Source organism: Orcinus orca, chromosome 19, assembly GCF_937001465.1.
Source record: "Orcinus orca chromosome 19, mOrcOrc1.1, whole genome shotgun sequence".
In the NCBI taxonomy this organism is placed as follows: Eukaryota; Metazoa; Chordata; class Mammalia; order Artiodactyla; family Delphinidae; genus Orcinus; species Orcinus orca.
The window spans coordinates 18,529,049-18,551,228 of NC_064577.1; the positions used below are offsets into that span (position 1 = coordinate 18,529,049).

A 22,180-nucleotide genomic window follows, 5' to 3' on the forward strand; every position below is an offset into this window, starting at 1 on the left:
CCTTCGTTTCCTCAGGGATGAAATCATGAGATGAGAAAGCTGAATCCAGTGCCCTCTAAGGTCGCTTCCCTCTCCAACCTCCTGTTACTCAGAGTCCAGGACAGAAGTCCTAACTGCACAGGCCACGGACGCAGCAGGCCGCCAGCACCTGCTCCAGATTCCACTCCACAGAGCTCCAGCTGTGCTCTTCCTGCTGTCGGGGGTGACAGCTCGGATACTGGGGAAGATGAAAAAACCACGAAAGGAGAATAGCCACCCCCTTAAGAATAAAGGTTGTCCAGGGTTGAAAAGTAAAACCGGCCATCCAGCGGCTCAGGATGACATCTGGTGGGGCTGACCATGGCCACGTCTGTACCTGGTACCTCTGTTGTTGACGTGTTGTTTTCATACACGGCAAAAATGACATGTGCTCACAGTACAAATTTAAACTCACAGACGTGTGTAAGACAGTAAAAGTGCCCTCCCCAACCTCCCTAATCCTGCCCGCCACCCCCGTGGTGCACAGTTTTGAGGACTGTTCCAGACATTCTTCTGTGCTTATACAAATATGGTGCCATATATTATAGAATCAAAAATGCTAGTGACGGGGCTGCCCTGGTGGCGCAGTGGTTGGGAGTCCGCCTGCCGATGCAGGGGACACGGGTTCGTGCCCCGGTCCGGGAGGATCCCGCATGCCGCGGAGCGGCTGGGCCCGTGAGCCATGGCCACTGAGCCTGCGTGTCCGGAGCCTGTGCTCCACAACAGGAGAGGCCACAATAGTGAGAGGCCCGCATATTGCCAAAAAAAAAAAAAAAAGCTAGTGATGACATATCCTGTGAAAAAGTGAAGAGGGTACGCAACCTGGAATTAGTGAACTGGGGCATATGCATGTATACATAAATAGATTTTTTTTTCTGAGTACTTTACATATTTTATTCAATGTTTACAACAATCTTATGATGTAGGTACTATTATCTGTTTTTTTAAATATTTTTTAACATCTTTATTAGAGTATAATTGCTTTACAATGGTGTGTCAGTTTCTGCTTTATAACAAAGTGAATCAGCTATACATATACATATGTCCCCATATCTCTTCCCTCTTGCATCTCCCTCCCTATCCCACCCCTCTAGGTAGTCACAAAGCACCAAGCTGATCTCCCTGTGCTATGTGGCTGCTTCCCACTAGCTATTTTACGTCTGGTAGTGTATATATGTCCATGCCACTCTCTCACTTTGTCCCAGCTTACCCTTCCCCCTCCCCGTATCCTCAAGTCCATTCTCTAGTAGGTCTGCATCTTTATTCCCGTCTTGCCCCTAGGTTCTTCTGACCATTTTCTTTTTTTTTTTTAAGATTCCATATATATGTGTTAGCATACAGTATTTGTTTTTCTCTTCCTGACTTACTTCACTCTGTATGACAGTCTCTAGGTCCATCCACCTCACTACAAATAACTCAGTTTCATTCCTTTTTATGGCTGAGTAATATTCCATTGTGTATATGTGCCACATCTTCTTTATCCATTCATCTGTTGATGGACACTTAGGTTGCTTCCACGTCCTGGCTATTGTAAATAGAGCTGCGATGAACATTTTGGTACATGACTCTTTTTGAATTATGGTTTTCTCAGGGTATATGCCCAGTAGTGGGATTGCTGGGTCATACGGTAGTTCTATTTTTAGTTTTTTAAGGAACCTCCATACTGTTCTCCATAGTGGCTGTATCAGTTTACATTCCCACCAACAGTGCAAGAGGGTTCCCTTTTCTCCACACCCTCTCCAGCATTTATTGTTTCTAGATTTTTTGATGATGGCCATTCTGACTGGTGTGAGATGATATCTCATTGTAGTTTTGATTTGCATTTCTCTAATGATTAATGATGTTGAGCATTCTTTCATGTGTTTGTTGGCACTCTGTATATCTTCTTTGGAGAAATGTCTATTTAGGTCTTCTGCCCATTTTTGGATTGGGTTGTTTTTCTGATATACATTCCTAGATTTTTAAAAAATAAAAGTAGACTTACCCCACCCACACCGTCAAGAAACCTGTTTTTAACAACTATCTCGCGGACATCTTTCTAACAACACATTCATCCCAGTCTATCTTGAAGATGCCCGGTATTCCATACTATTGGACACACACAATTTAGTTTTCATCACTCTTCTATTCATGGAAATTCCTACTTTATTCCCCTTATTTTTGCTGTTACTCTTGTCCATAGCTCTTCTTGAATATCCATGAGTACTTCTCTGGGCTAAGTTTCCAGAAGTGGGAACACTGTATCAGAGGTTTATATATTAATATTTAACATTTAATGTTAAGATTTAACATACTAACATCTCCAAATCACTCTCCAGAAAGATCCTGTTTATTCATCCTTCACCAACCGTGTATGAAAGCATCCAGTTCTGCATAATTGTGCCCAATTCGAACATCACCAACGTTTTTTGTTTCTTCCAATCGGATAAGTAAATATTGACGTCATCATTGCTTTATTTTACACGCCTTTCTAGGGGAGTCGAGCTTCCCTTCATTCTTACTAATACTTTTCATTTTTTCTAAGCGTTGCCTGTGAATCCCTTCTTTGACTGGATTGTTTGTTTTCTCTATCTTTTTGGAGCTCTTTGTATTATGGTTATTACATAGTGACTGTTGGGTATTGCCTGCGATGTATTGCAAATATTTTTCTCAGCCTGTTTTTCCCCCCAGTCTGTTTTTAGTCTCTTAATTTTGTTTACGGTGTCTTGTTGAACAGAAGCTTTTCATTTTATGTGGTGAAGCGTGCCAGTCTCTCTTCTGGGTTTTGTGTCTCCCTCGAGGAGGATGGATCTAAGCTGCCCCCAATCCCGACACAGCGGCCAGGTGCCCCCCACCCCCACCGCGGCGATGTCATCCTCCCTCAGCTCAGGGCGCAGGTGCCCATCCTGAGCCGTATCATCTCTGGACTCCGATCTGATGAAGGAATCTACTGCCCTCTCTTCCCAGCTGGTACCACACTTTTGAAAAGCACTGTCTTTACGGCGTCTTGATACCTGTCTTCCTTTGTTGTCTTGTTCAGAATTTTCTCAGCCTCTTCTGCTTTGTGGGTCAGACTCGGGTTCCCAACAAGCGCTGTGGGGCCCCGGCCGAGCGGCACGCTCAGGTGAGCATTAGGGAGCTCGGCAGACGCTATTTTCTCTAAAGGGAAGAATCGGGCAGGTTTTTTTTTTTGCGGTACGCGGGCCTCTCCCATTGCGGAGCACAGGCTCCGGACGCGCAAGGCTCAGCGGCCATGGCTCATGGGCCCAGCCGCTCCGCGGCACGTGGGATCTTCCCAAACCGGGGCATGAACCCGTGTCCCCTGCATCGGCAGGCGGACTCTCAACCACTGCGCCACCAGGGAAGCCCAAATTGGGCTGTTTCAATGATAGTTTTGAGGTCCAGCACTTGAGGTTGGGGTCAGGGAGAGCCACAGGGCTGGGCTTGCCGTCGTGAGCGTTCACGAGCTGGGCAGCTGCCCGGGTGCCCACCCCCACCTGCCCGCTGCATCTACCACCCTGGGGACCCAGGTGTCTCCAGGGGGCACAGGTCCCTCCTGAGGGGCACCAGGTGGCCCCTGGGCGCTCAGCATCTGAGTCACCACCCACCCCATCCCTCTTCCTGCGCTGGGGTCAGGAGCCAGATTCTGGTCTGATGTGTGGCCCAGAGGCCACAGGGCAGCCTCAGTTTCCCCACGTCGACTTTTCTTTTAAACCATTTTAACCACATCTAAGCGTACACAGCGCAGTGGCATTAGGTACGTTCACATCGTGGTGCAGCCACCACCACCAGAGCGTCTTCATCTTGCAAAACTGAAACTCTGTCCCCGTTAAATAACTCCCCCTCCCCCTCCCCCAGCCCCTGACACCCCCCTCCCCGATCCCACCTTCTGTCTCTGTGGATTTGATGACTCCAGGGACCTCATACAAGTGGGGCCATACAGTGCCCGTCCTTCTGTGACTGGCTGTTTCACTCAGCGCAACGCCCTCCGCGTTCATCCACGTCGCACACGTGTCAGGATTTCCTCCCTTTTAAAGGCTGGATGATACTCCACTGTGTAGACAGACCTTCTGGCTACAGGAATGGGGCTGCTGGACGGGGGTGGGCACCACAGCGGCTGCTGAGACAGGATGGAAGGAGCTGAGCAAATGCTTCTCAGCCTCCTGCACGAAGAAGGGCCCCCTGACCAGGCCGGCCCCCAGGAGCCGGGCAGAGATCAGCACGTCTGCTGCTTATCCTCCCTGGGATGCAGGGCAGGCCCGGCTCATCCTGGGGTCCGCCCGGGGCTCCTGGGCCCTCCTGGGGGATCCGCTGCACCGACTGCTCCAGGAGGTGCCCCCGACTCCACGGGTTTTGGCTGGAGTCCCCCTCCACTGTCCACTGCTGTGATCCCCACTCGGCGCAAACATCCCCCCGTCTGACCCAAACGTCCGCCTCCTCCTGACCCCCAAATTTCTACCAGGCCGCTGGGAACTCATGGTGTCACCAGAAGATGCCCCAAATCCTCGGCCTCTTCTCTGAGTGTCCCGTTGTCCTCTTGCTCTCGGGAAAGCGGCCGTGTGCCCCGACCCTCCCCAGGGCGTCTTGCCCCACGCTCTCTCCTCTCCGGAAGGGGCGGATTTGGGCTCACGTCCACAGCAAGGAAGCATTTCTGCCTGCGGCCATCTGCTCACCCTCCGGCCACTTCCAGGAAGGCAGTTAGTCTGTGTCCCGCCCACACCCGCGCCCCATCCCTGCCCTTCTCTCCCCAAATGTCACCATTCCCGGCAGCTCCAACAATGACTTTCCGTGAATCCTCCGCCTCCGTCTCCCTGGTCCACACTGTTCCTTCCGACCCACATGAACCACCTTTGACATCGTCATCCTGCTTCAGAGTCACCACTGGTACCCGAATCACCTCCAGAACGTCTGCTTCAGCCGTCCCCCCACCCCCAGCCCATCTCCTGGGCCTCGTCCAGCTGCACCAGCTGTGAAAATAGACACGTGTCCACCCAGGTTGGCAAACAGCCACTGCCTGGGCCTCCGCACATTGGCCTCCGGAGCTCGCGTGGGATTTCACAGCACTCCCCGCCGCTGCCCACGCACGGCCTCGCCCGACGCCCGGGCCCTCGCCGCCCAGGAGCCCGCTCCTTCCGCTAGTTCCTGCCCCCGGCTCCAGACTGTCCCCCACGAGCAGGCAAATGGGCTGCATCCTTCCATCCTTTAGGGGAAAGAAAGGAAAATGACCACGACATCCCTCCCTAACCTCACATCCCTTCCCACGATCTGCCCTTCACACCAACCTCGTCCCAAGCGAGGGCTCGGCCCCGACTTCCTCCTGTGTCCTCTCTCCCACGTGTGAGGCCGTGGGTCCCGCCCGTTCCTGAAACCATCTTGTAAAGTCGCCAGCTGCGCAAGTCTTGCCCCATCCAATGGTCTCCTCTCAGCGCTCGCCTAACACAACCTCTCGCAGCGTTGGTCCACCACTTGCTCTTTCTCCGGTCGCTGGCTTCCAAGATGCCCCTCGGCCTCCGCAGAGGCCACGTGTTGGAGGACCAGGAACCGTCCTCCTGCGGTTTTCTTCTTTTCTCCTGGGCTCCAGGGACCTGTAGTTTCCTGTCTACTCAACTCCTCTACTTGGCCGTCGAAAAGGTGTCTCGAGCCTGACGCTCATTCCCCGGGCCTTCTCCAGCTCAGGTTCAGCAGGTGCCCGGCTCACACGACCGCGCTCCGCGGAGATTCCTCTCCCCACAGCAGTTCAAGCGCATGCTGCCTCTGCCTGAAACCTGACCCGAATCCGCCGGCTCCTCTCCGTCTTCCCTGCTGTCATCCTGTCTGAGCTCCCACAACGCTCACCTGACCTTTATTTCACCTTTATTTTATTTTTACACTCTTGTCCCACCACAATCACTTCTCTGCTTGACTTCCAAAAAGAATGTTTAAGAATGTAAGTTAGACCATGTTCAGAATGCTCCAATTACTTCTGACAAGCCTGGGAGGTTCTTACCCCTTCCCGCTTCTAGACAGTCACCTCCACATTCTGCCACCCACGCTGGCCCCCCTGCTACACCCCCAACACATGCACACACGCCCCTCCACACACAAGTGGCACGCTCCTGCCGCAGGGCCTTTGCACACGCTGTTCCCAGTCTATCAAGCTCCACCCCCCCTATTTTCATAAGACTCCCTCTCATATCTTTCAGGTATCTGTTCAAACTTTATCACCTACTCAAAGAGGCTTTCTCTGTCCATCCTTCCTAGAACAGCACCTGCCCTCACCGGCCACCCAATTTTCTCCCCCTGCTCCGCGTTTCTCCCTAGTGCTTATCTACACCGTCATCTTGTACATTCCTCTGCTTCTCGCTTGCCTCCCTCATCAGAATGAGGCCCTCCAAAAGGGCCTGGACCGAGTCTGTGTCGTTCACAATTGCAGCCACAGCACCTGGCACAGAAGAACCACGTGGAATATTTGCAGATGACTCTTAGGGTTGCTCAGATGCAACAGTGAAAGCATTCAAGTCAGGAAAACAAACACCAGGTTACCACTTATTCACAGACAAATGCAACCAGCTATTCCAAACGATAAGATTGTGCGAGTAGTTAGAAAAAAATAAATGCCTTGCAGAAAAACATAAGGAGCTCCCCCCTCTCCCATGCTTTAACCCCAAATCTGTCTGGTTTTTGTACTTTTTTTTTTGCGGTTCGCAGGCCTCTCACCATTGTGGCCTCTCCCGCTGCGGAGCGCAGGCTCCGGACGCGCAGGCTCAGTGGCCATGGCTCACGGGCCCAGCCGCTCCGCGGCACGTGGGATCTTCCCGGACCAGGGCACGAACCCATGTCCCCTGCATCGGCAGGCGGACTCTCAACCACTGCGCCACCAAGGAAGCTCTGGTTTTTGTACTTTTGAAAAGGGGTCACAGTGACTAAATCAGGTCACTTACTGAAAAAGGAAAAGTTAATTCATTTTTACAAGGAGAGAAACAGAACATGGTCAAATCCCAGTACCCAGTACCTGCTACCCAGTGGACAGATTTGATGGGCATTTGTGTACTAAGGATGTGGGGGTGAAGGTGCAGGACTTAAAATTCTCATGTGACATTAAAAAACACATTCAAAATCGATAAAGTGAATACAGGGCAGTGTAAGTTACTATTTATAAATATGGAGGTAACTAAACCGTGAGCTTGTATTACTATGAAAAAAAGTAAATATACTTTTCAAAAGCATATGCATCCATACCCCATATGAACACCCCAATAAGTCCCAAATGAACCAAGGATTTAAAATAGAAGAAAGTTCTGGAAGAAAACTTTGAAGCACTCCTTCATAACAGGGCTCCTTTTATAACCTTGGAACAGGGAAGGGCTTTGACTTATAATCCAAAGGCATCAAAGAAAAGATAAAAATAAAAAACTCCTACGTGGCAAAAACCAACACACCGTCGTAAGCAAAGACAAACAACCAGCCGGGAAGACTATCTGCATCTCAAATCACCAGCATCATCTCTCTCACGCACCAAAAGCTCCAAGATGAGATTCCTAAACACTCAGTAAGAAAGAAATGGGCAAAGGAGTCGAAAAGGCACGTCACACGGAAAGGAACACAAACAGGATTTTAAAGCATACTCAGCCTCATTCACAACAAAATGCACCTTGAAACTAAATTCAGGGACTTACCTGGTGGTCCACTGGTTAAGACGCCACGCTTCCAATGCAGGGGGTGCGGGTTCCATCCCTGGTGGGGGAACTAACATGCCGCGCAGCACGGCCAAAACAATTTTAAAAAACAACTAAATGTGGACGCCGCTTTTCACCTATTAGGATGGGCAAAAACCCAACGGTCTGACAGCATGCTCCGTGGGCCAAGCCGTAATGATGAGAGAAGCCAGTCCAGCTCCCACGGAGGCAGGGTGGCAGTTTCTACCCAAAGCCCAAACGCAGGCAGGCACCCTCTGACCCAGTGATCATATGTGAGACTTACTCAGATGAAGCCATCTATGCACGTGCACATTAAAATGTACAGCATTGTTGTAACTGCAAAGCACTGCGACTGACACCCCCATGTTCATCCTTGTGGGGTGACTTTGTGCCCCAGTTTGCCTGGGACAGTTTACACCTCTGCTCCAGTGTAATTAGTAACAGACACCCCCACGTGCACTCTTGGAAGGGTCCTGGTTTGTACGACACATCATCCAGCCACCCCACCCCTCCCCAGGGGAGCAGATACATAATTTATGCTACCCTCACGCAGTGGAACACCAGACAGCAGAAACAAAAAGTGAGAATGCCCTCTTTGTATTGACGGGAAAATGTCTCCATGATACATCATTAGGGGAAAACAAAACAAAAAGCAAAATGCAGAAGATGTGCCTAGCCTGACACCTTTCAGGTTAAAAAGATGGAGAGCATATGATATTCACACCTGCTTGTATAACACACTCAGGAAGGATACACAAAGTAACTGATAACACGGTTACCAGTGAGATTGTGTATGGGGAGAGGAAGGGAGGGGAGGGGAGAGTAGGGGAGAGGAAGGGAGGGGAGGGGAGGGGAGGGGAGGGGAGGGATGACTGAGCAGACAAGGGACTTTTCACTGTATATCTTTTCATAATTTTTACATTTTTGAGCCAAGTAAAAATAAGTTTTTGAACCTATTCAAAGAATTAAACTTTAAGATGAAAAAGTGTATACATTGTCACAGAAGCTTCTAGGTGCCTACACAATGTTGATTCTTCCCCTCCCTAACTTTTAGCCAGCTTCACTGCTATTCACCTAAAAGACTACTTTTCCTGGCCTCCTGTGAAGCTAGGTGTGGCCACGAGACTAAATTCTGCCCAATGAAATATAAGTGAAAGTGTTAAACGGGTCTTCTAGGAAGACTTAAAAGGGACAGGGCACTCTTCCTCTATCCTGCCACCTGGAATACAGTTGTGATGACTGGAACTCTGGCAGCCATCTTAGCTCATGAGGACAAATGCCACTTCCTTGGGGATGTCAGAGTGGAGAGGGGTCTGGGTCCCTGAGGATTTGATGACTCTAGCATACCAGCCTTGGACTTTCCACCTCTGGACTTCTTTCTCTTTTTGGTGAGAAGTAAGTAGTTTCTTACCTAAGATAGTATTGCTCAGGTCTCTCTATCCCTTACAGGTTAACCCAATCCTAAATGATCCATAAGTGTACCAATAAAATACCAAAAGGAGGTTAATTCTGGTAATGCATTTTTTGATGTGATGCCCAGAGCCCTTTGTATTGTCTTTGTACTTTTTGGTATTTTCTGTACTGAACATGTATTTTAGTAACAACTGTGACTTTAAAACAACATTTACACTACTGCAGGAAACGCATCTTCCGGCTTCTGGTTTCATCGTCAGAGACTTTCACTTTCAAAGGCGGCAATGCTGCCGCTGCTGAGGGTACCATCTCCCACAGCCACTCACAGCAGCAGAGACCTCACCACATCTCTGCTCTTGTGCAGCAAGCTTGGAGCCGCAAGTTAAGGAAGAGCGCCTGCTGCTTTAGACTGTGAACAGGTGGGAGAAGATGGCTGGGTCCAGGTCCGATCCAGATTTGCCAAATCCCCAGGCTCCACGAGTCTGCTCTCTGCTGGGAGACAGTTTTCCATTGTCTGAAGTAGGGGAGGAATCCTCCATGGGCTGGGGACACAGACAATGAAACGCAGGTGGGTTCCAGCTGACTCAACCTGGAGGATGGGAAGGCCAGCAAATGTTCTTGGAATCCAGCCTGGTTCCTCACACTGCCATGTGCAAACAGCTCCAGAGGAGAACCTTTCCAGAAACGTGTAGAAAGGGGCTCCAAGGAGGCTGGTGACCACCATGCTCCCTGGTTTTCTATTCCCAGATGCCTGCGGTTACACAATTTGTGACTCACCTTTATGGCCAGTTTCGTGCTTCTCCAGCTGGACTCGCGCCGCCCCGAAGTTGGACTCACTCCCCGGACTCGCAGGCAGGCCTGTGGGCTCTCGACACCACGGGACATGGCTTTAGGATGAGGTGATGAACCTTGCCGGCATGCTGATGTTACTCAAAGATTTTCTTAGGGGAAAAGTCACCATCTTTATATGAAACTCACTGATATGCTGTGAAGGGAATGTAGAATTCTCAACATTTTTAAGACTTCAACTAAAAAATTGAGGCCCTCAAAATAAAAGATCCCTAAAAAAGTCATAGTGCACAGCTTCACACTTGTCTTGAGACCCTGAGGGGCATGAGCTGGTCTAGGAGATAAGGTCTAACACCCTGGCTTACAGGACTGCAAGCTCAGACTGGCTGAAAATATCCCTGGCCCTGTCATACATCCGATCTCGTCATCTGAACAAATGAAGACGCGGCTCTGCCCTGGGGAGCTGAGTGCCCTGCGGCAGGAAGGTGGTGGTGCTTGGCCGCTGGCCAAGACCCCACGGCCACAGACCCCTCGGGCAGCTCAGAGCCACTCGGGCTGAGTCACGAGACACCACCAGGAGCACGGGCTGCGGGTCAGCCCCACCGGGAGCAGACTCAGCACACGCGGGCTGTGCTTCGTCCAGAGAGGGGCCCAGGCCCACAGACCAGGAACCTCCCCGCTGGACCCCAAGCCACGGAGGGATGACTGGCAATGGCTGACGCACTGGCCATCCACCAAACGTCCACGCGTCCGTGTGTGTGGGCGCGCACGCACGTATGCGGGCTGAGCTGCTGACGCGGCTTTGGGTCATCACATGGGGAGCCTGGTATCTTCTGGGTGCAGCATCACGCGGCAACTGACGGCCCAGAGGAAGTGGCTGGCGGCCACCGTCCTGGCCCCGGGCCTGTCACACCCTCATCCCAGGCTGTGCTGTCCTGGGAAGACCGAGTCCCCCAGGAGGGAAAGGCCAGCGCGTGGGGCCTCCGTGGGAGGAGGGGGAGGTGGAGAGGCTTCTCCTCTGTCCTCTCCTGTGGGCAGGGCTGGTCCCCAAAGGCACCATGAAGGATGGCCTCCGAGTGGTGCCCGAAGGCCACACGTCACCTGACGAATCGCTCGCTCAGCGTCCTGGTGTCAGCACACACCAGCATCCCCGGTCCGTTAAAGTTCGTGTTCACTCTGCCTCCGTGATCTCGGTATAACCTCTCCTGCCCCGCACCCTCAGTGGGCACATCCAAGCAGCTCTGCAGCACCCCGCGCGGCCCTGGAGGGCGGGGCCCCCGGGGAACCGCGGTCACAGCAAGGGGCCGTGCAGGGGAGGGGGCCAAGGGGCATCAGGACCCAGTCCTTTCTGGTGACCCCCGGCAGTTGCAGTGGGGACCACGGCCCAGTGAGGAACAGGGACGCGAAGATGCCAGTTTGGAAACAGACTGAATGGAAGCCTGGCATTTTGAGAAAATAGTAACAATAAATGTCACTGGGACAAATTCATAGTCAGACAGAAACAAAATATATTTATTAGAAATATTACAGAGCCATACATCGCACGCGTCCACGTTCACAGTTACACACGCCTCTGTTGCGTCCTGACAGCGCTGGGCACGGTCTGTGCTCTTGGCAGAAATGAGGCCACAAACGCACTGCTGCATTCCACTCATGCAGTCGAAGTTACTGAGCTACTCAGGACAGCACAGGTTTAGCCCAACTCTAACCTGGGTCGGAGAAGTGAAACCTGCAGTGATGCCAGGCACACGCGATATTAAAAATCCTTTATAAAAAGGTTGCTGGGTCCTGTCCTTTGCCACATGTCACTGGTCAGCTCCTCTCAAACGGCCCTCGAGCTCTGGGCTGGGAAGAACTAGGGCTGGATTTGGCAAAGGGGCTTGTATCTGACGACCGAGACCTCTGTCCCCAGGCAGCGCGGTGCCTGTCCCCTCAGCGGGGACATGGGGGGCGACTGGGAAAGCAGCCCGTGGGTCTGGGGACCGTGACGCCAGGTGTGAGCCGCTCAGGATCCTCTGGGTGGAATCAACAAAAGCTATAAAACAACAGCTGGGTGAGGAAGGGAAACCAAAGGCCGTCTTGTTTCTGAAGTGAGGAGGGACAGAATGGGAGGTGGGTGAATTTGCCTGGTTGCCCAGACACCGCGCCCGGTGGGCAGGGCCCGTGCCACCATCAGCTGTGAAACAACTCAACGCAAAGAACCATGGGCTTCTCTTCATGTCTTTAAAAATACAAAACACAACAAAACTCCTCCACTCTTGGGGGGGTCTTGCATTCTGCATCTATCTTGTGTATAAAAATAATACATTTTTGGAAAAAGGATCTGCAGAACCACCAAATAATTTTAAGTGACGAAGTACTGGCTGAAGGAAGACGGGAAGTAACACGGGTACTGTGACCTCTGAAAACCTCAGGACAGAAAACTGGGGACGATGCGGTTTGCTGACAGTAACCACCGTGTGTTCTCAAGTTTTCCACACTCACCTTGTGCTCCGAGCTCCCCAGTTAAAACCTGACCTACGCGGCGGCCCCCTGCCCCCCGCCCCGACCCTGCAGTGCTGACAGGCCTGAGCCGGCACCCCCGGGCCCCGCAGAGCCAGACCTGCCCCAACGCCACCCTTGTCCCTGCGGGCAGGACACAGGTGCCCTGTGCCCTAAGGGTGCTCTTGCTGCAAAGCAGTCAGGCAACCTCTTTCCGTTATAAAAACAAATTGCACGTGGCCTCCTCTCCTCTTTTTAGCCTAAAGGCGGCAGCAGCTCCAGCATCGGGGGAGGGGAAACAGCAACACCTCCACCGCAGAGGCTCCATGCTGATTCCGAATCCCCCTCAGTGATCACTGAATACAGGACACCGCAGCGCCCAGGCCCCTCCAGGCGCGCTGAGGCATCAGCGGCCCCTCCCACACGGAGCCTCACGGTGACCCCAGGCTGCACACAACCAGCAACGTCCCAACCGCACTCCTGGGGAAGCAAGCAAGGCAGGGTCGGGGGACGAGGAGACACCGGGAGTATCTTTCAGCGGGCCGCCCCTCAGGAAGGTGAGAGCTACACCTGTCCGGGTGGTACCTCCAGCTTCCACGTGAAGACAAATCGTCACGGCCACCGTCACCAGACTCTCTCCTTTCAGCGCTTGTCGGGGACTTTGAAAATATACAGAACGCAACCCTGGTCCCCTTCCCAGTACTCTGACTCCACGCTGGGGCAGTGAGGAGTGTTATCAACGAGCCCCCTGCAGAAGGACCCCAGCCAGCGGCCTCGGCAGCTTGAGGTGGAGGCACGGGCGCCGTGTGGGACCCGGATGCCTCTTCCAAGGCGGCCGGGAGGGAGGGTCGAGCTCAGCCGCCCCCAGGACAGGGACCGATGGGGCCCCGGCTACGAACAAGGGCTCCTACCAGCCTGCAGGGAGTACTGTGCCAGCTGCCCTGGGCTCTGGGGCCGTGGGAAGGACCCTGGTCGACGGGCGCTGATGTAAGCAGCTGTGGGATCCCCCGGGCCGGGGTGAACCTCATTTGCTACGTAAGGTACATTTATTTGCCCAGGTGATTACCTGCACCTGCACCTCCCAGGCGGAGGGCGGCTCTGGAGAGGGCTCTGCTGCTGCTTAGGGCGACTGCAGGCTCTAGGGAAACTGAGTTGTCTCCTTCAGTTGTACCCCAGCCGGCTCTGCCTGCCCCCAGGGCCTCCTTTGCCGTGCAAATGTAGGCGGCCTGGGGAAGGGCTAAAACCACAGCCAGAGTTGAAATACTGTACATCGCCGTCTGCCCAGCATCCCAAGAAATACACGTCCTCCAACTGTTTGTGCAAAAGCACGAGGACCCCGGCCGGCACAGGCCAGTGCCTTCTGTCTGAGCGACTTTGTCAGGTTCCGTGCGGGGCAAACGTGTGGGTGTGGATGGGGCGTGAATACGTGCAGGACACTTGGAGCAGGTGACAGTCACGGAGGCTTCCCGTCCGCCGCCGCTGAGCACGGTGTCCTGGTGTGACTGCGTCCCAGACACACATCCTCCTGTCCTCCCAGGGACACCTAGCAAACTACCCAGGGGCTCCTTTACATCTCAAGTTTAATCTTCCACCCAAAGAATCAAATAAGGGACAGGAGACCTAAAGGTGGTGAAGTCCTTACTGAGGACGCAAGTCTTTTCCCCAGGACGCAGGGCGCTCACGTGTTTCAGGGTTGCTTGAGAGTAAACTTTCTCTTTTTGTGTTTTGTTGGGCATTTTTCTTTTGGAGGGGTCTGGGAGGTGGAGAGTTTTTATAGAGGCAGAAGCCAGCATCTGTAGTAGAGACGGTGGGGTTTGGAAGTGCTGTTTGTCGTGAGATTCAGGGCAGCTCCAGTGAACACACCGCTGGGCTCCCGCGGAGAAGGGGGGCCCAAGAGAGCGTGGCCCCCCCCACTCCCGGGCCACGTGCGTCGGCATTCAAGGTGGGCGTGGTGGACCTGGCTGTTTCTTGTGTGTGTGCTGGTCCTGGGCAAGCTGGGCGGTGGACGGAGCAGGGACGAGCAGCAAGCGCTGCCTCCAGACTTACGTCTCGAAGTACTTGTAGATCTGGGCCACGTACTGCATCACGCTCTGCCAGTCGGGCCGGTCTGTGTGCAGCATCTCACTGAGCTCCTGCGGGAGAGGGCAGAGGTCACAGGGGGCCACAAAGCCTTCCCATGCAGCCGGCAGGTACAGGCAACACCCAGCTGGTGCTAAAGGTGCTTAGTGAAAAGAAAAGCTTTTCCTTCCCGTTTGTTCAAGAGATGCTGTCCCTTTTAGGAAACATTAGACTTGACCTCTCGCCTCTCCCATCTTTTAACAACATGACAGTGAACATTAACAGAAGTTTTGAACTAAAAATAAGAATTGCCCTATGATCCAGCAATCCCACTCCTGGGCATATGTCTGGACAAAACCATAATTCGGAAAGACCCATGCACCCCAATGTTCACTGCAGCACTGCTCACAACAGCCAAGACATGGACACAACCTAAATGTTCATCAACAGAGGAATGGACAAAGAAGATGCGGTACATATATATGATGGAAGACTACTCGGCCATAAAAAAGAATGAAATAATGCCACTGGTAGCAACATGGATGCAGCCAGAGATTACCATACTACGTGAAGTGAGTCAGACAGAGAAAGACAAATACCATATGATATCACTTATACGTGGAACCTAAAATATGACACAGGGCTTCCCTGGTGGTGCAGTGGTTGAGAATCTGCCTGCTAATGCAGGGGACACGGGTTCGAGCCCTGGTCTGGGAGGATCCCACATGCCGCGGTGCAACTAGGCCCGTGAGCCACAACTACTGAGCCTGCGCGCCTGGAGCCTGTGCTCCGCAACAAGAGAGGCCGCGATAGTGAGAGGCCCGCGCACCGCGGTGAAGAGTGGCCCCTGTTTGCCACAACTAGAGAAAGCCCTCGCACAGAAACGAAGACCCAACACAGCAAAAATAAATAAATTAATTAATAAACTCCTACCCCCAACATCTAAAATATGACACAAATGAATCTATATAGAAAATAGAAACGGACTCACAGACAGAGAACAGACTTGTGGTTGCCAAGGAGGAGGGGGTTGGGATTAGCAGATGCAAACTATTATATATAGAATGGATATAAGGTCCTACTGTAGAGCACACAGAACCATATTCAATATCCTGTGATAAACCATCATGGAAAAGAATATGAAAAAGATGTACATATGTATATAACTGAATCACTTTGTTGTACAGCAGAAATTCACACATTGTAAATCAACTAGACTTCAATAAAACAAAAGTTTTGAAAAGAGTCACCGCGATTCCATTATTGTAAAAGGATTCCCACCTCTCCAAGCTACCTCTGAACGCACACCTGTGTCCCACACGCTCTGTCACTGTGTGCCCCGTGCTTTGACACTGTTCATACACAATTTCCTGCACAACTGTGCTGTGTCGTTTTAGCGGATGTGCACTGTCCTCTCGGTGCGCGGCATGTGACCGTGGTCCCTCCTTCACCACAGACTGTGCAGCGAGCATCTCCTCTGTGCGGTACTGCTTCCTTCTGTCGGATTCGTGCCACAAAAGTCCTGACCTGATTGAAAGCTGTTTTACCAGAATGAAGGGTCACCATTCCATGTTTTATTGTTGTTTCCCCTCATTTCGTTGGCAACGAGCAGGCAGAGGCAGAGGCTGGGAGTGGCGGCAGGCAGGACGGCACTCCGTCTACTGCGTGGCCAGGCCTTCCTGAAATTCATGGTGCTGAACGAATTTAGTAATTCACTTTGGGGCTGAACTTGGATTCTTGTGTGGTCACAGGAGCACACTAGGGAAGGTCCTGGAGTAAAGCCAGAAGCAGAGATGCAGTGGAAAAGCAGGCTGACCTTAGCACATCTGCTCCTGGGCGGGGTCAGAACTGGCTGAGGCCTGGAACCAGCCATTTAGCTTCTGTTTCAACATCTGAATATATTTTACTGATTTTGCTCCCTGGTTATGCGAAGAAATCAGCACAGCATTGGTCACGGGAAAGGGGTGGAAAAGAAATGCGTGGAACATTCCACGCAGATGTACCTAGAACAATTTGAAAAGGAAAACAAAGTGTTTTCCAGAGATGCTGGAGGGACGGCAAACCTCCCTCCAAGGGGGGCAAGGACGCGTCTTCCTGCTTAGAGAGGATTCGGAAGTCTGATCAATATTCACTGTTTTACTCAGAGTATCCGATAGGCCTGAACCTAACAATAATTAAATTTTAAAATATTTTGGTCCATGGTTAATGTGACATCTGAACGTGTTTGAAGAAATCATTTAGCACTCTTCAGGAGAAGAGTGGGTACGCCGCATCAATAAAAATCTGCTAGTGCATGACACTTGTTTGATTTAGTAGCTTAAAACCTGCCCCAAAAAGAAAACACCAGGCCCAGATGGCTTCACTGGTTAATTCTTCCAAACAGTTCAGGAAGAAATAATACCAATTCTACACAATCTCTTCCAGGAAACAGAAGAGGAGGGAACACCTCCTCACTCATTCTGTGAAACCAGCGCCAATATTAATACCAAAACCAGACAAAGACATTACAAAAAACAACTACCAAGTTCTCACTTGAACATAGACACAATAATCCTTAATAAATATTATCAATTGAATCATGATCAAGTGGGGTTCATCTCCGGAAAGCAAGGCTGCTTCAACACCCATAAATCAATCAATGTTATTTATACTAACAGACTAATAAGAAAAACCATATGGTCATATCAATAGATGAAGAAAAAGCATTATACAAAATTCAATAACTATTCATAATAAAGGTTCTCAAAATACCAGAAATAGAAGGGTACTTCTTTTACCTAATAAAGAACATATACAAAACCCAAGGGCTGACATCATACTTAATAGTGAGAAACTGAGCACTTCCCCGCTAAGATCAGCAAAAAAGAACAAGGTGAGGATGCCTTCTCTCACCTCTCCTAGTCAGCACTGTACTGGAAGTTCTAGCCAGTGCATAAGGCAAGAAAGAGAAACAAAACGCATACAGATTAGAAAGAACTAAACTGTCTTTATTTGCCGATGACATGACTGTCTATGCAGAAAACTCCAAAGAGTCTACCAGAAAAACCTCTTGGAACTAATACGCAAGTTTAGCCAAGTCTCAGGACACAAAATCAACAACTTTCCTACATGCCAGCAATGAACAACGGCATATGAAAAAAAAGAAAAAAAAAACCCAACCATTTAAAATGGCACCCAAGAAAATCTACACGCAGAAAACTATAAAACACCACATGCGGAAAATTACAACATACTGATGAAAGAAGTCAAGAAGCTCTAAATAAATGGAGAGATGTTCTAGGTTCATAGCTTGGAGACGGAGTATTGTTAAAATGGCGATTCCTCCCATCTGATCTGCAGATACAATGCAACCCCAATCAAAATCCCAGCAAGCTGTTTTTGGGGGTAGATAGCGACCAACTGATTCTAAAATTTACAAAGGCAAAGGTACCGGAATAGCCAAAACAATTCTGAAGAGAAGAATAAAGCTGGGAGACTTGATGTCACAATTTCTAAAGCTCTATTGATCAAGGCAGAGTGGTGCTGGTCAGGGGGCAGACACTTGGGGCATGTTATGCGTATTCTACCACAATAAAAATAATTGATAAAAAGAAAAACGATAGGGCTTCTTGTCCTCAGGGGTCTTGGTGGGGATGGAGATAAGCTCTATAATCAGAGAAATTACAATATCACACACACGTGCTCCACAGACTGTGAATAAATGGTGCTTTCAGAGCCCAGGTGGGCATGGCTGCCCAGAGGCAGGGTCACGGAGGGGTGAGACGTGGGCTCTGGAGACAGCTGGGCTCCTTGACCCTTGTCTTTGCTACTCACTGGCCATGTGTCCTTTCAGGGAACCGCACTGTCTCAGTGTCCCACCCACAAGGAGCATCTATGTCGCAGGGCTTTTGAGAGGGCCAATGAGCCAACACATGGACAATGCCCGGCACAGAGTAAACATGCACATAGTAAGTGAATTAATTGTCTAAGTAGCCTCTATAAAGTTTATGCTACAGATCAGGCCCACTTATGCCTAAGGAATCATTCTGATAACCCCGTAAAATCCTGAGTTGCAATGACCTCCCTTCCCAGGTGACCTGAGGACCTTAGGCTGTGTGAGGAGTGACCGTTCTGGTGGACACACCGGCTCACCCAGCAAGCAGCACCCTCACAGACCGTATGACCTAGTGCGGGCATGCCCACCTCAGCAGGTACGAAGGGCACACATGCTGGCTGCTTTTACGGCAGTGGCAACAGTAGCACACATATTCTCTCTCCTATTCTTCCTGTGAGGAGTTGTTCCACCTGTGATGTGGCGTGTTAAACTTCTATATTACACCGTGGCTGGGAAGGAATGCATTCTAAAATTTGGGGAACACTGTAGGGTTTTCACTTGTAAAAAATCTCATCCCTGCTAACAATGGTAAACCCAGAAACCTATATTTGCTAGAATATACACATATAAGGGAATTTTTTTCCTGACTAATCTAATAACAGAACTTGACCAAGGACCTGGGATTATTACTGCTGTCAGTTCTGATTGGGTGTATTTTTAAAATGTCATGTGTAACTAAATATGTTATTTTTCAATCCATCTCACGATACTGTAAAGCAAATTTAATAATGTAGGAAGCTTCTATTTTTTTGATGGCATAAATGGGTTAAATTGCTCACAAACATTCCTAAATGGTTTTGAGATTCATCATGATGTTTGTCAGTAGTTCCTCAGAGACATCTCTACAAATGAAACTGCTGGCTCTGACTGTTAGTTCAACAAGATGATCTCATTTGCTCCCCAGTTTTCACTACAGTAGTACGTGAGATGAAAAAGAGGAAAAAATGTTAAATTTAAAAAGCAAATATTAACTGTAACACCACAAAGAAAACCGTTTTCTGTGTATAATATCATCTTCTAACAAGTTCTCATGGCGTCTTTGATTCCTTATGTAAATTATCTGTGGTCACTTGTTAGCTGTTTAGTGTTTCAGAAGATAAATCAGGTTTCTGCTACGCCGTCTTGGCCAGACATTAAGTCCCCTCACTCCTCTTTAGATTCTCTAGACTTGTATTTACACAATAGGGACACCTGTTTCTTAAAGGTTCAGTGGAATTTGGGCTTACTGGGAATTTTTTGTTTGTGTGTGTGTGACTATATTTAAAACAATGAATTTCACTTGGTTAAAGTTCTACTTCTTTCTAAGTTTTGGAGAAATATTTACATTTACTTTTTTTTTTTTTTTTTTTTTTTTGCGGTACGCGGGCCTCTCACTGTTGTGGCCTCTCCCGTTGCAGAGCACAGGCTCTGGACACGCAGGCTCAGCGGCCATGGCTCACGGGCCCAGCCGCTCCGCAGCATGTGGGATCTTCCCGGACCGGGGCACGAACCCGTGTCCCCTGCATCGGCAGGTGGACTCTCAACCACTGCGCCACCAGGGAAGCCCTACATTTGCTATTTGAAGGAACGTATTTACATATTTTTTTTAGAAAACTGCCCATTCTGTTTCAAACACTTTGGCGTACACTGTCACAGTACTAAAATTCCTATGATAGCTGTCCTTTCCCTTTGTCATTTCATCCTCTGAGGTTACACAAGTATGTCTCACTGTTACTTCAACTGAGATTTTCCTAATCGCTAGTAAGACGGAACATCTTTTTAAATGTTTACTGGCCATTTGTGAGTTGTCTGTTCCAGACTTTGATAATTTTCTACTAGGTTTTTTAAAATTATTATTATTGGTTCGTAGAAATAATTTGTAGATTATACGTCTTTGCTTTTTTTGCAGTTATGTTATGATGTGTCTGGATGGATATTTTGTATTATTCATCCTGTTTGAGATCCATTAAGAATCTGTGGTCTTTCATCATTCTGGAAAAATTTCAGGCACCACTTCTTCAAATATTATCTCTCTTCACTTTTTCTTTCCTCTTCTTCTGGAATTCCCACTGGACGTGGGACTTAGACACGGTCTGACTTTATCTTCCATGCCTCTTAAGCTCTGTGACAGACACTATCAGATGTTCCCAACCTTTCTCTCCCTTGAAAGGCTTCCCGCTAAATTTAGAGAATGAGAAATGTTATATGCTTACTTTCTCAAACTCCCTTGCAACTGGTGTGGCCACATAACAGAGTACTACCAATGAGCTGGAGGGACACTGGGAAGGCTTTTGGTTTCCTTATCAAAGGGGGAAGATGTTAGGCACTTGCTCCTCTCCCTTCTCCCTCCTTCCTGCAGACAGGAGTGATGTCTGGAGCTTGGTAGTCATGTTCAACCACAGAGAAACAAGTATGAGGGCAAAGAACCAACAGATTAAAGATGGTGGAGTGAAGAGAAGAGACACTCTGGGGTCCTTGATTATAACATTGAGCAGTGAACCATTCCTGAAACTAAAATATATATATATATATACACACACACACACACACACACACATACACATATATATACATATATATATACACACACACACATATATATCTTTATGGTTGAAGCAACTGTTAGTTGGGTTTTCCATTTCTTGAAGTTGAAAAACCTATTAACTAATAAAACCCCTCTACTACATTTTCCATTTTTAAATGTCCCTGTTTTATGTTCTGGGTAATTTCCTTAGATCTAGTTTCCAATTCAGTAGTTCTCTCTTCTGCTGTATCCAATCAGTTTTCAGCCCAACTGGTAACTGGTATTTTTAATTCCAAATTTTAATTTCTACAAGTTTTACTTGATTCTCCTCCAAGTCTTTTTTTTTATAGTACTGTGTTCTTTCCTTATGATTTTAATGTGTTTAAACACAGTCTTTTGAGGTCTCTTTCTTCCTGTTTTATCATCTCAAGTTCTGGTAGATGATCCTCTTGGTGGTGGTGCCTGCTGACTAGCTCAAGTAGATCGATTTCTTTTCTTTTTTAAAATTTTATTGGAGCACAGCTGATTTACAGTGTTGTGTTACTTTCAGGTGTACAGCAAAGTGATTCAGTTACACATATACATATATTCACTATTTTTCAGATTCTTTTCTCACATAGGTTATCACAGAATCTTGAGTAGAGTTCCCTGTGCTATACAGTAGGTCCTTGTTGTCAAGTAGACCATTTTCTTGAGCGCTTTGTAATTCTGGATTGTGAGTGTATTTTCAGCAGCCTCTGTGCTATGGGCCCAGGAGCCTCCTACAGCAGAGACAGTATAAACCGGGGAATGCTTGCAGTAGATATTATAAATTTGGACTCCAAACCTCATCTGGCCCAGTTTTCTTTCCTTACAGGAGATTTTCCTTTTTTGGCCAGCAAAAAATCCCAGGAGGAGACCAAGCTTCCTTATCACCTCCCTGGACTGGAAGGTGGAGATTTTTATTTCCCCGTCACTAAGAGTAGCATTTGTGAGCCTTGGTTTTGTGCAGGGGTCTCAGGACTAATGCACTGTTTACAGGAGCTCAGGGCCTTGTCTCCTGCCCCTGCATGGGCAAGAACCACAGCCTATACCCATCAGATGCCCGCTCATTGCGAGCTCCCTCCACCACCCCAGCCCCAACCCTGGGGGTGGCCAGAGTCCCAGCACATGCCTCAGGGCTCTGGTCTTCACGCCTCTTTTAATTTCCAGCATCTGGTTATTTCCCCGTCTTTCTTCAGAGATCAGCTATGTATTGATTTTTTTTTTTTTTTGCGGTACCCGGGCCTCTCACTGTTGTGGCCTCTCCCGTTGCAGAGCACAGGCTCCGGACGCGCAGGCTCAGCGGCCATGGCTCACGGGCCCAGCCGCTTCGCAGCATGTGGGATCTTCCTGGACTGGGGCACGAAC

At 49.4% G+C, this 22,180-nt stretch overlaps 1 protein-coding gene across 4 annotated transcripts in view; it reads right to left on the reverse strand.

Moving 5' to 3' along the window:
• Positions 1–11,363: 11,363 nt before the first annotated feature.
• Positions 11,364–22,180, reverse strand: part of SPECC1 (sperm antigen with calponin homology and coiled-coil domains 1) — a 245,347-nt gene continuing 234,530 nt past the window's right edge. For all 4 annotated transcript variants that reach the window (XM_049702411.1, XM_049702412.1, XM_033422807.2 and 1 more), the window contains one exon: positions 11,364–14,488. In XM_049702411.1, the coding sequence (XP_049558368.1) occupies positions 14,399–14,488 (90 nt within the window). In that variant the 3' untranslated portion in view covers positions 11,364–14,398. The remainder of the gene's footprint in view (positions 14,489–22,180) is intronic.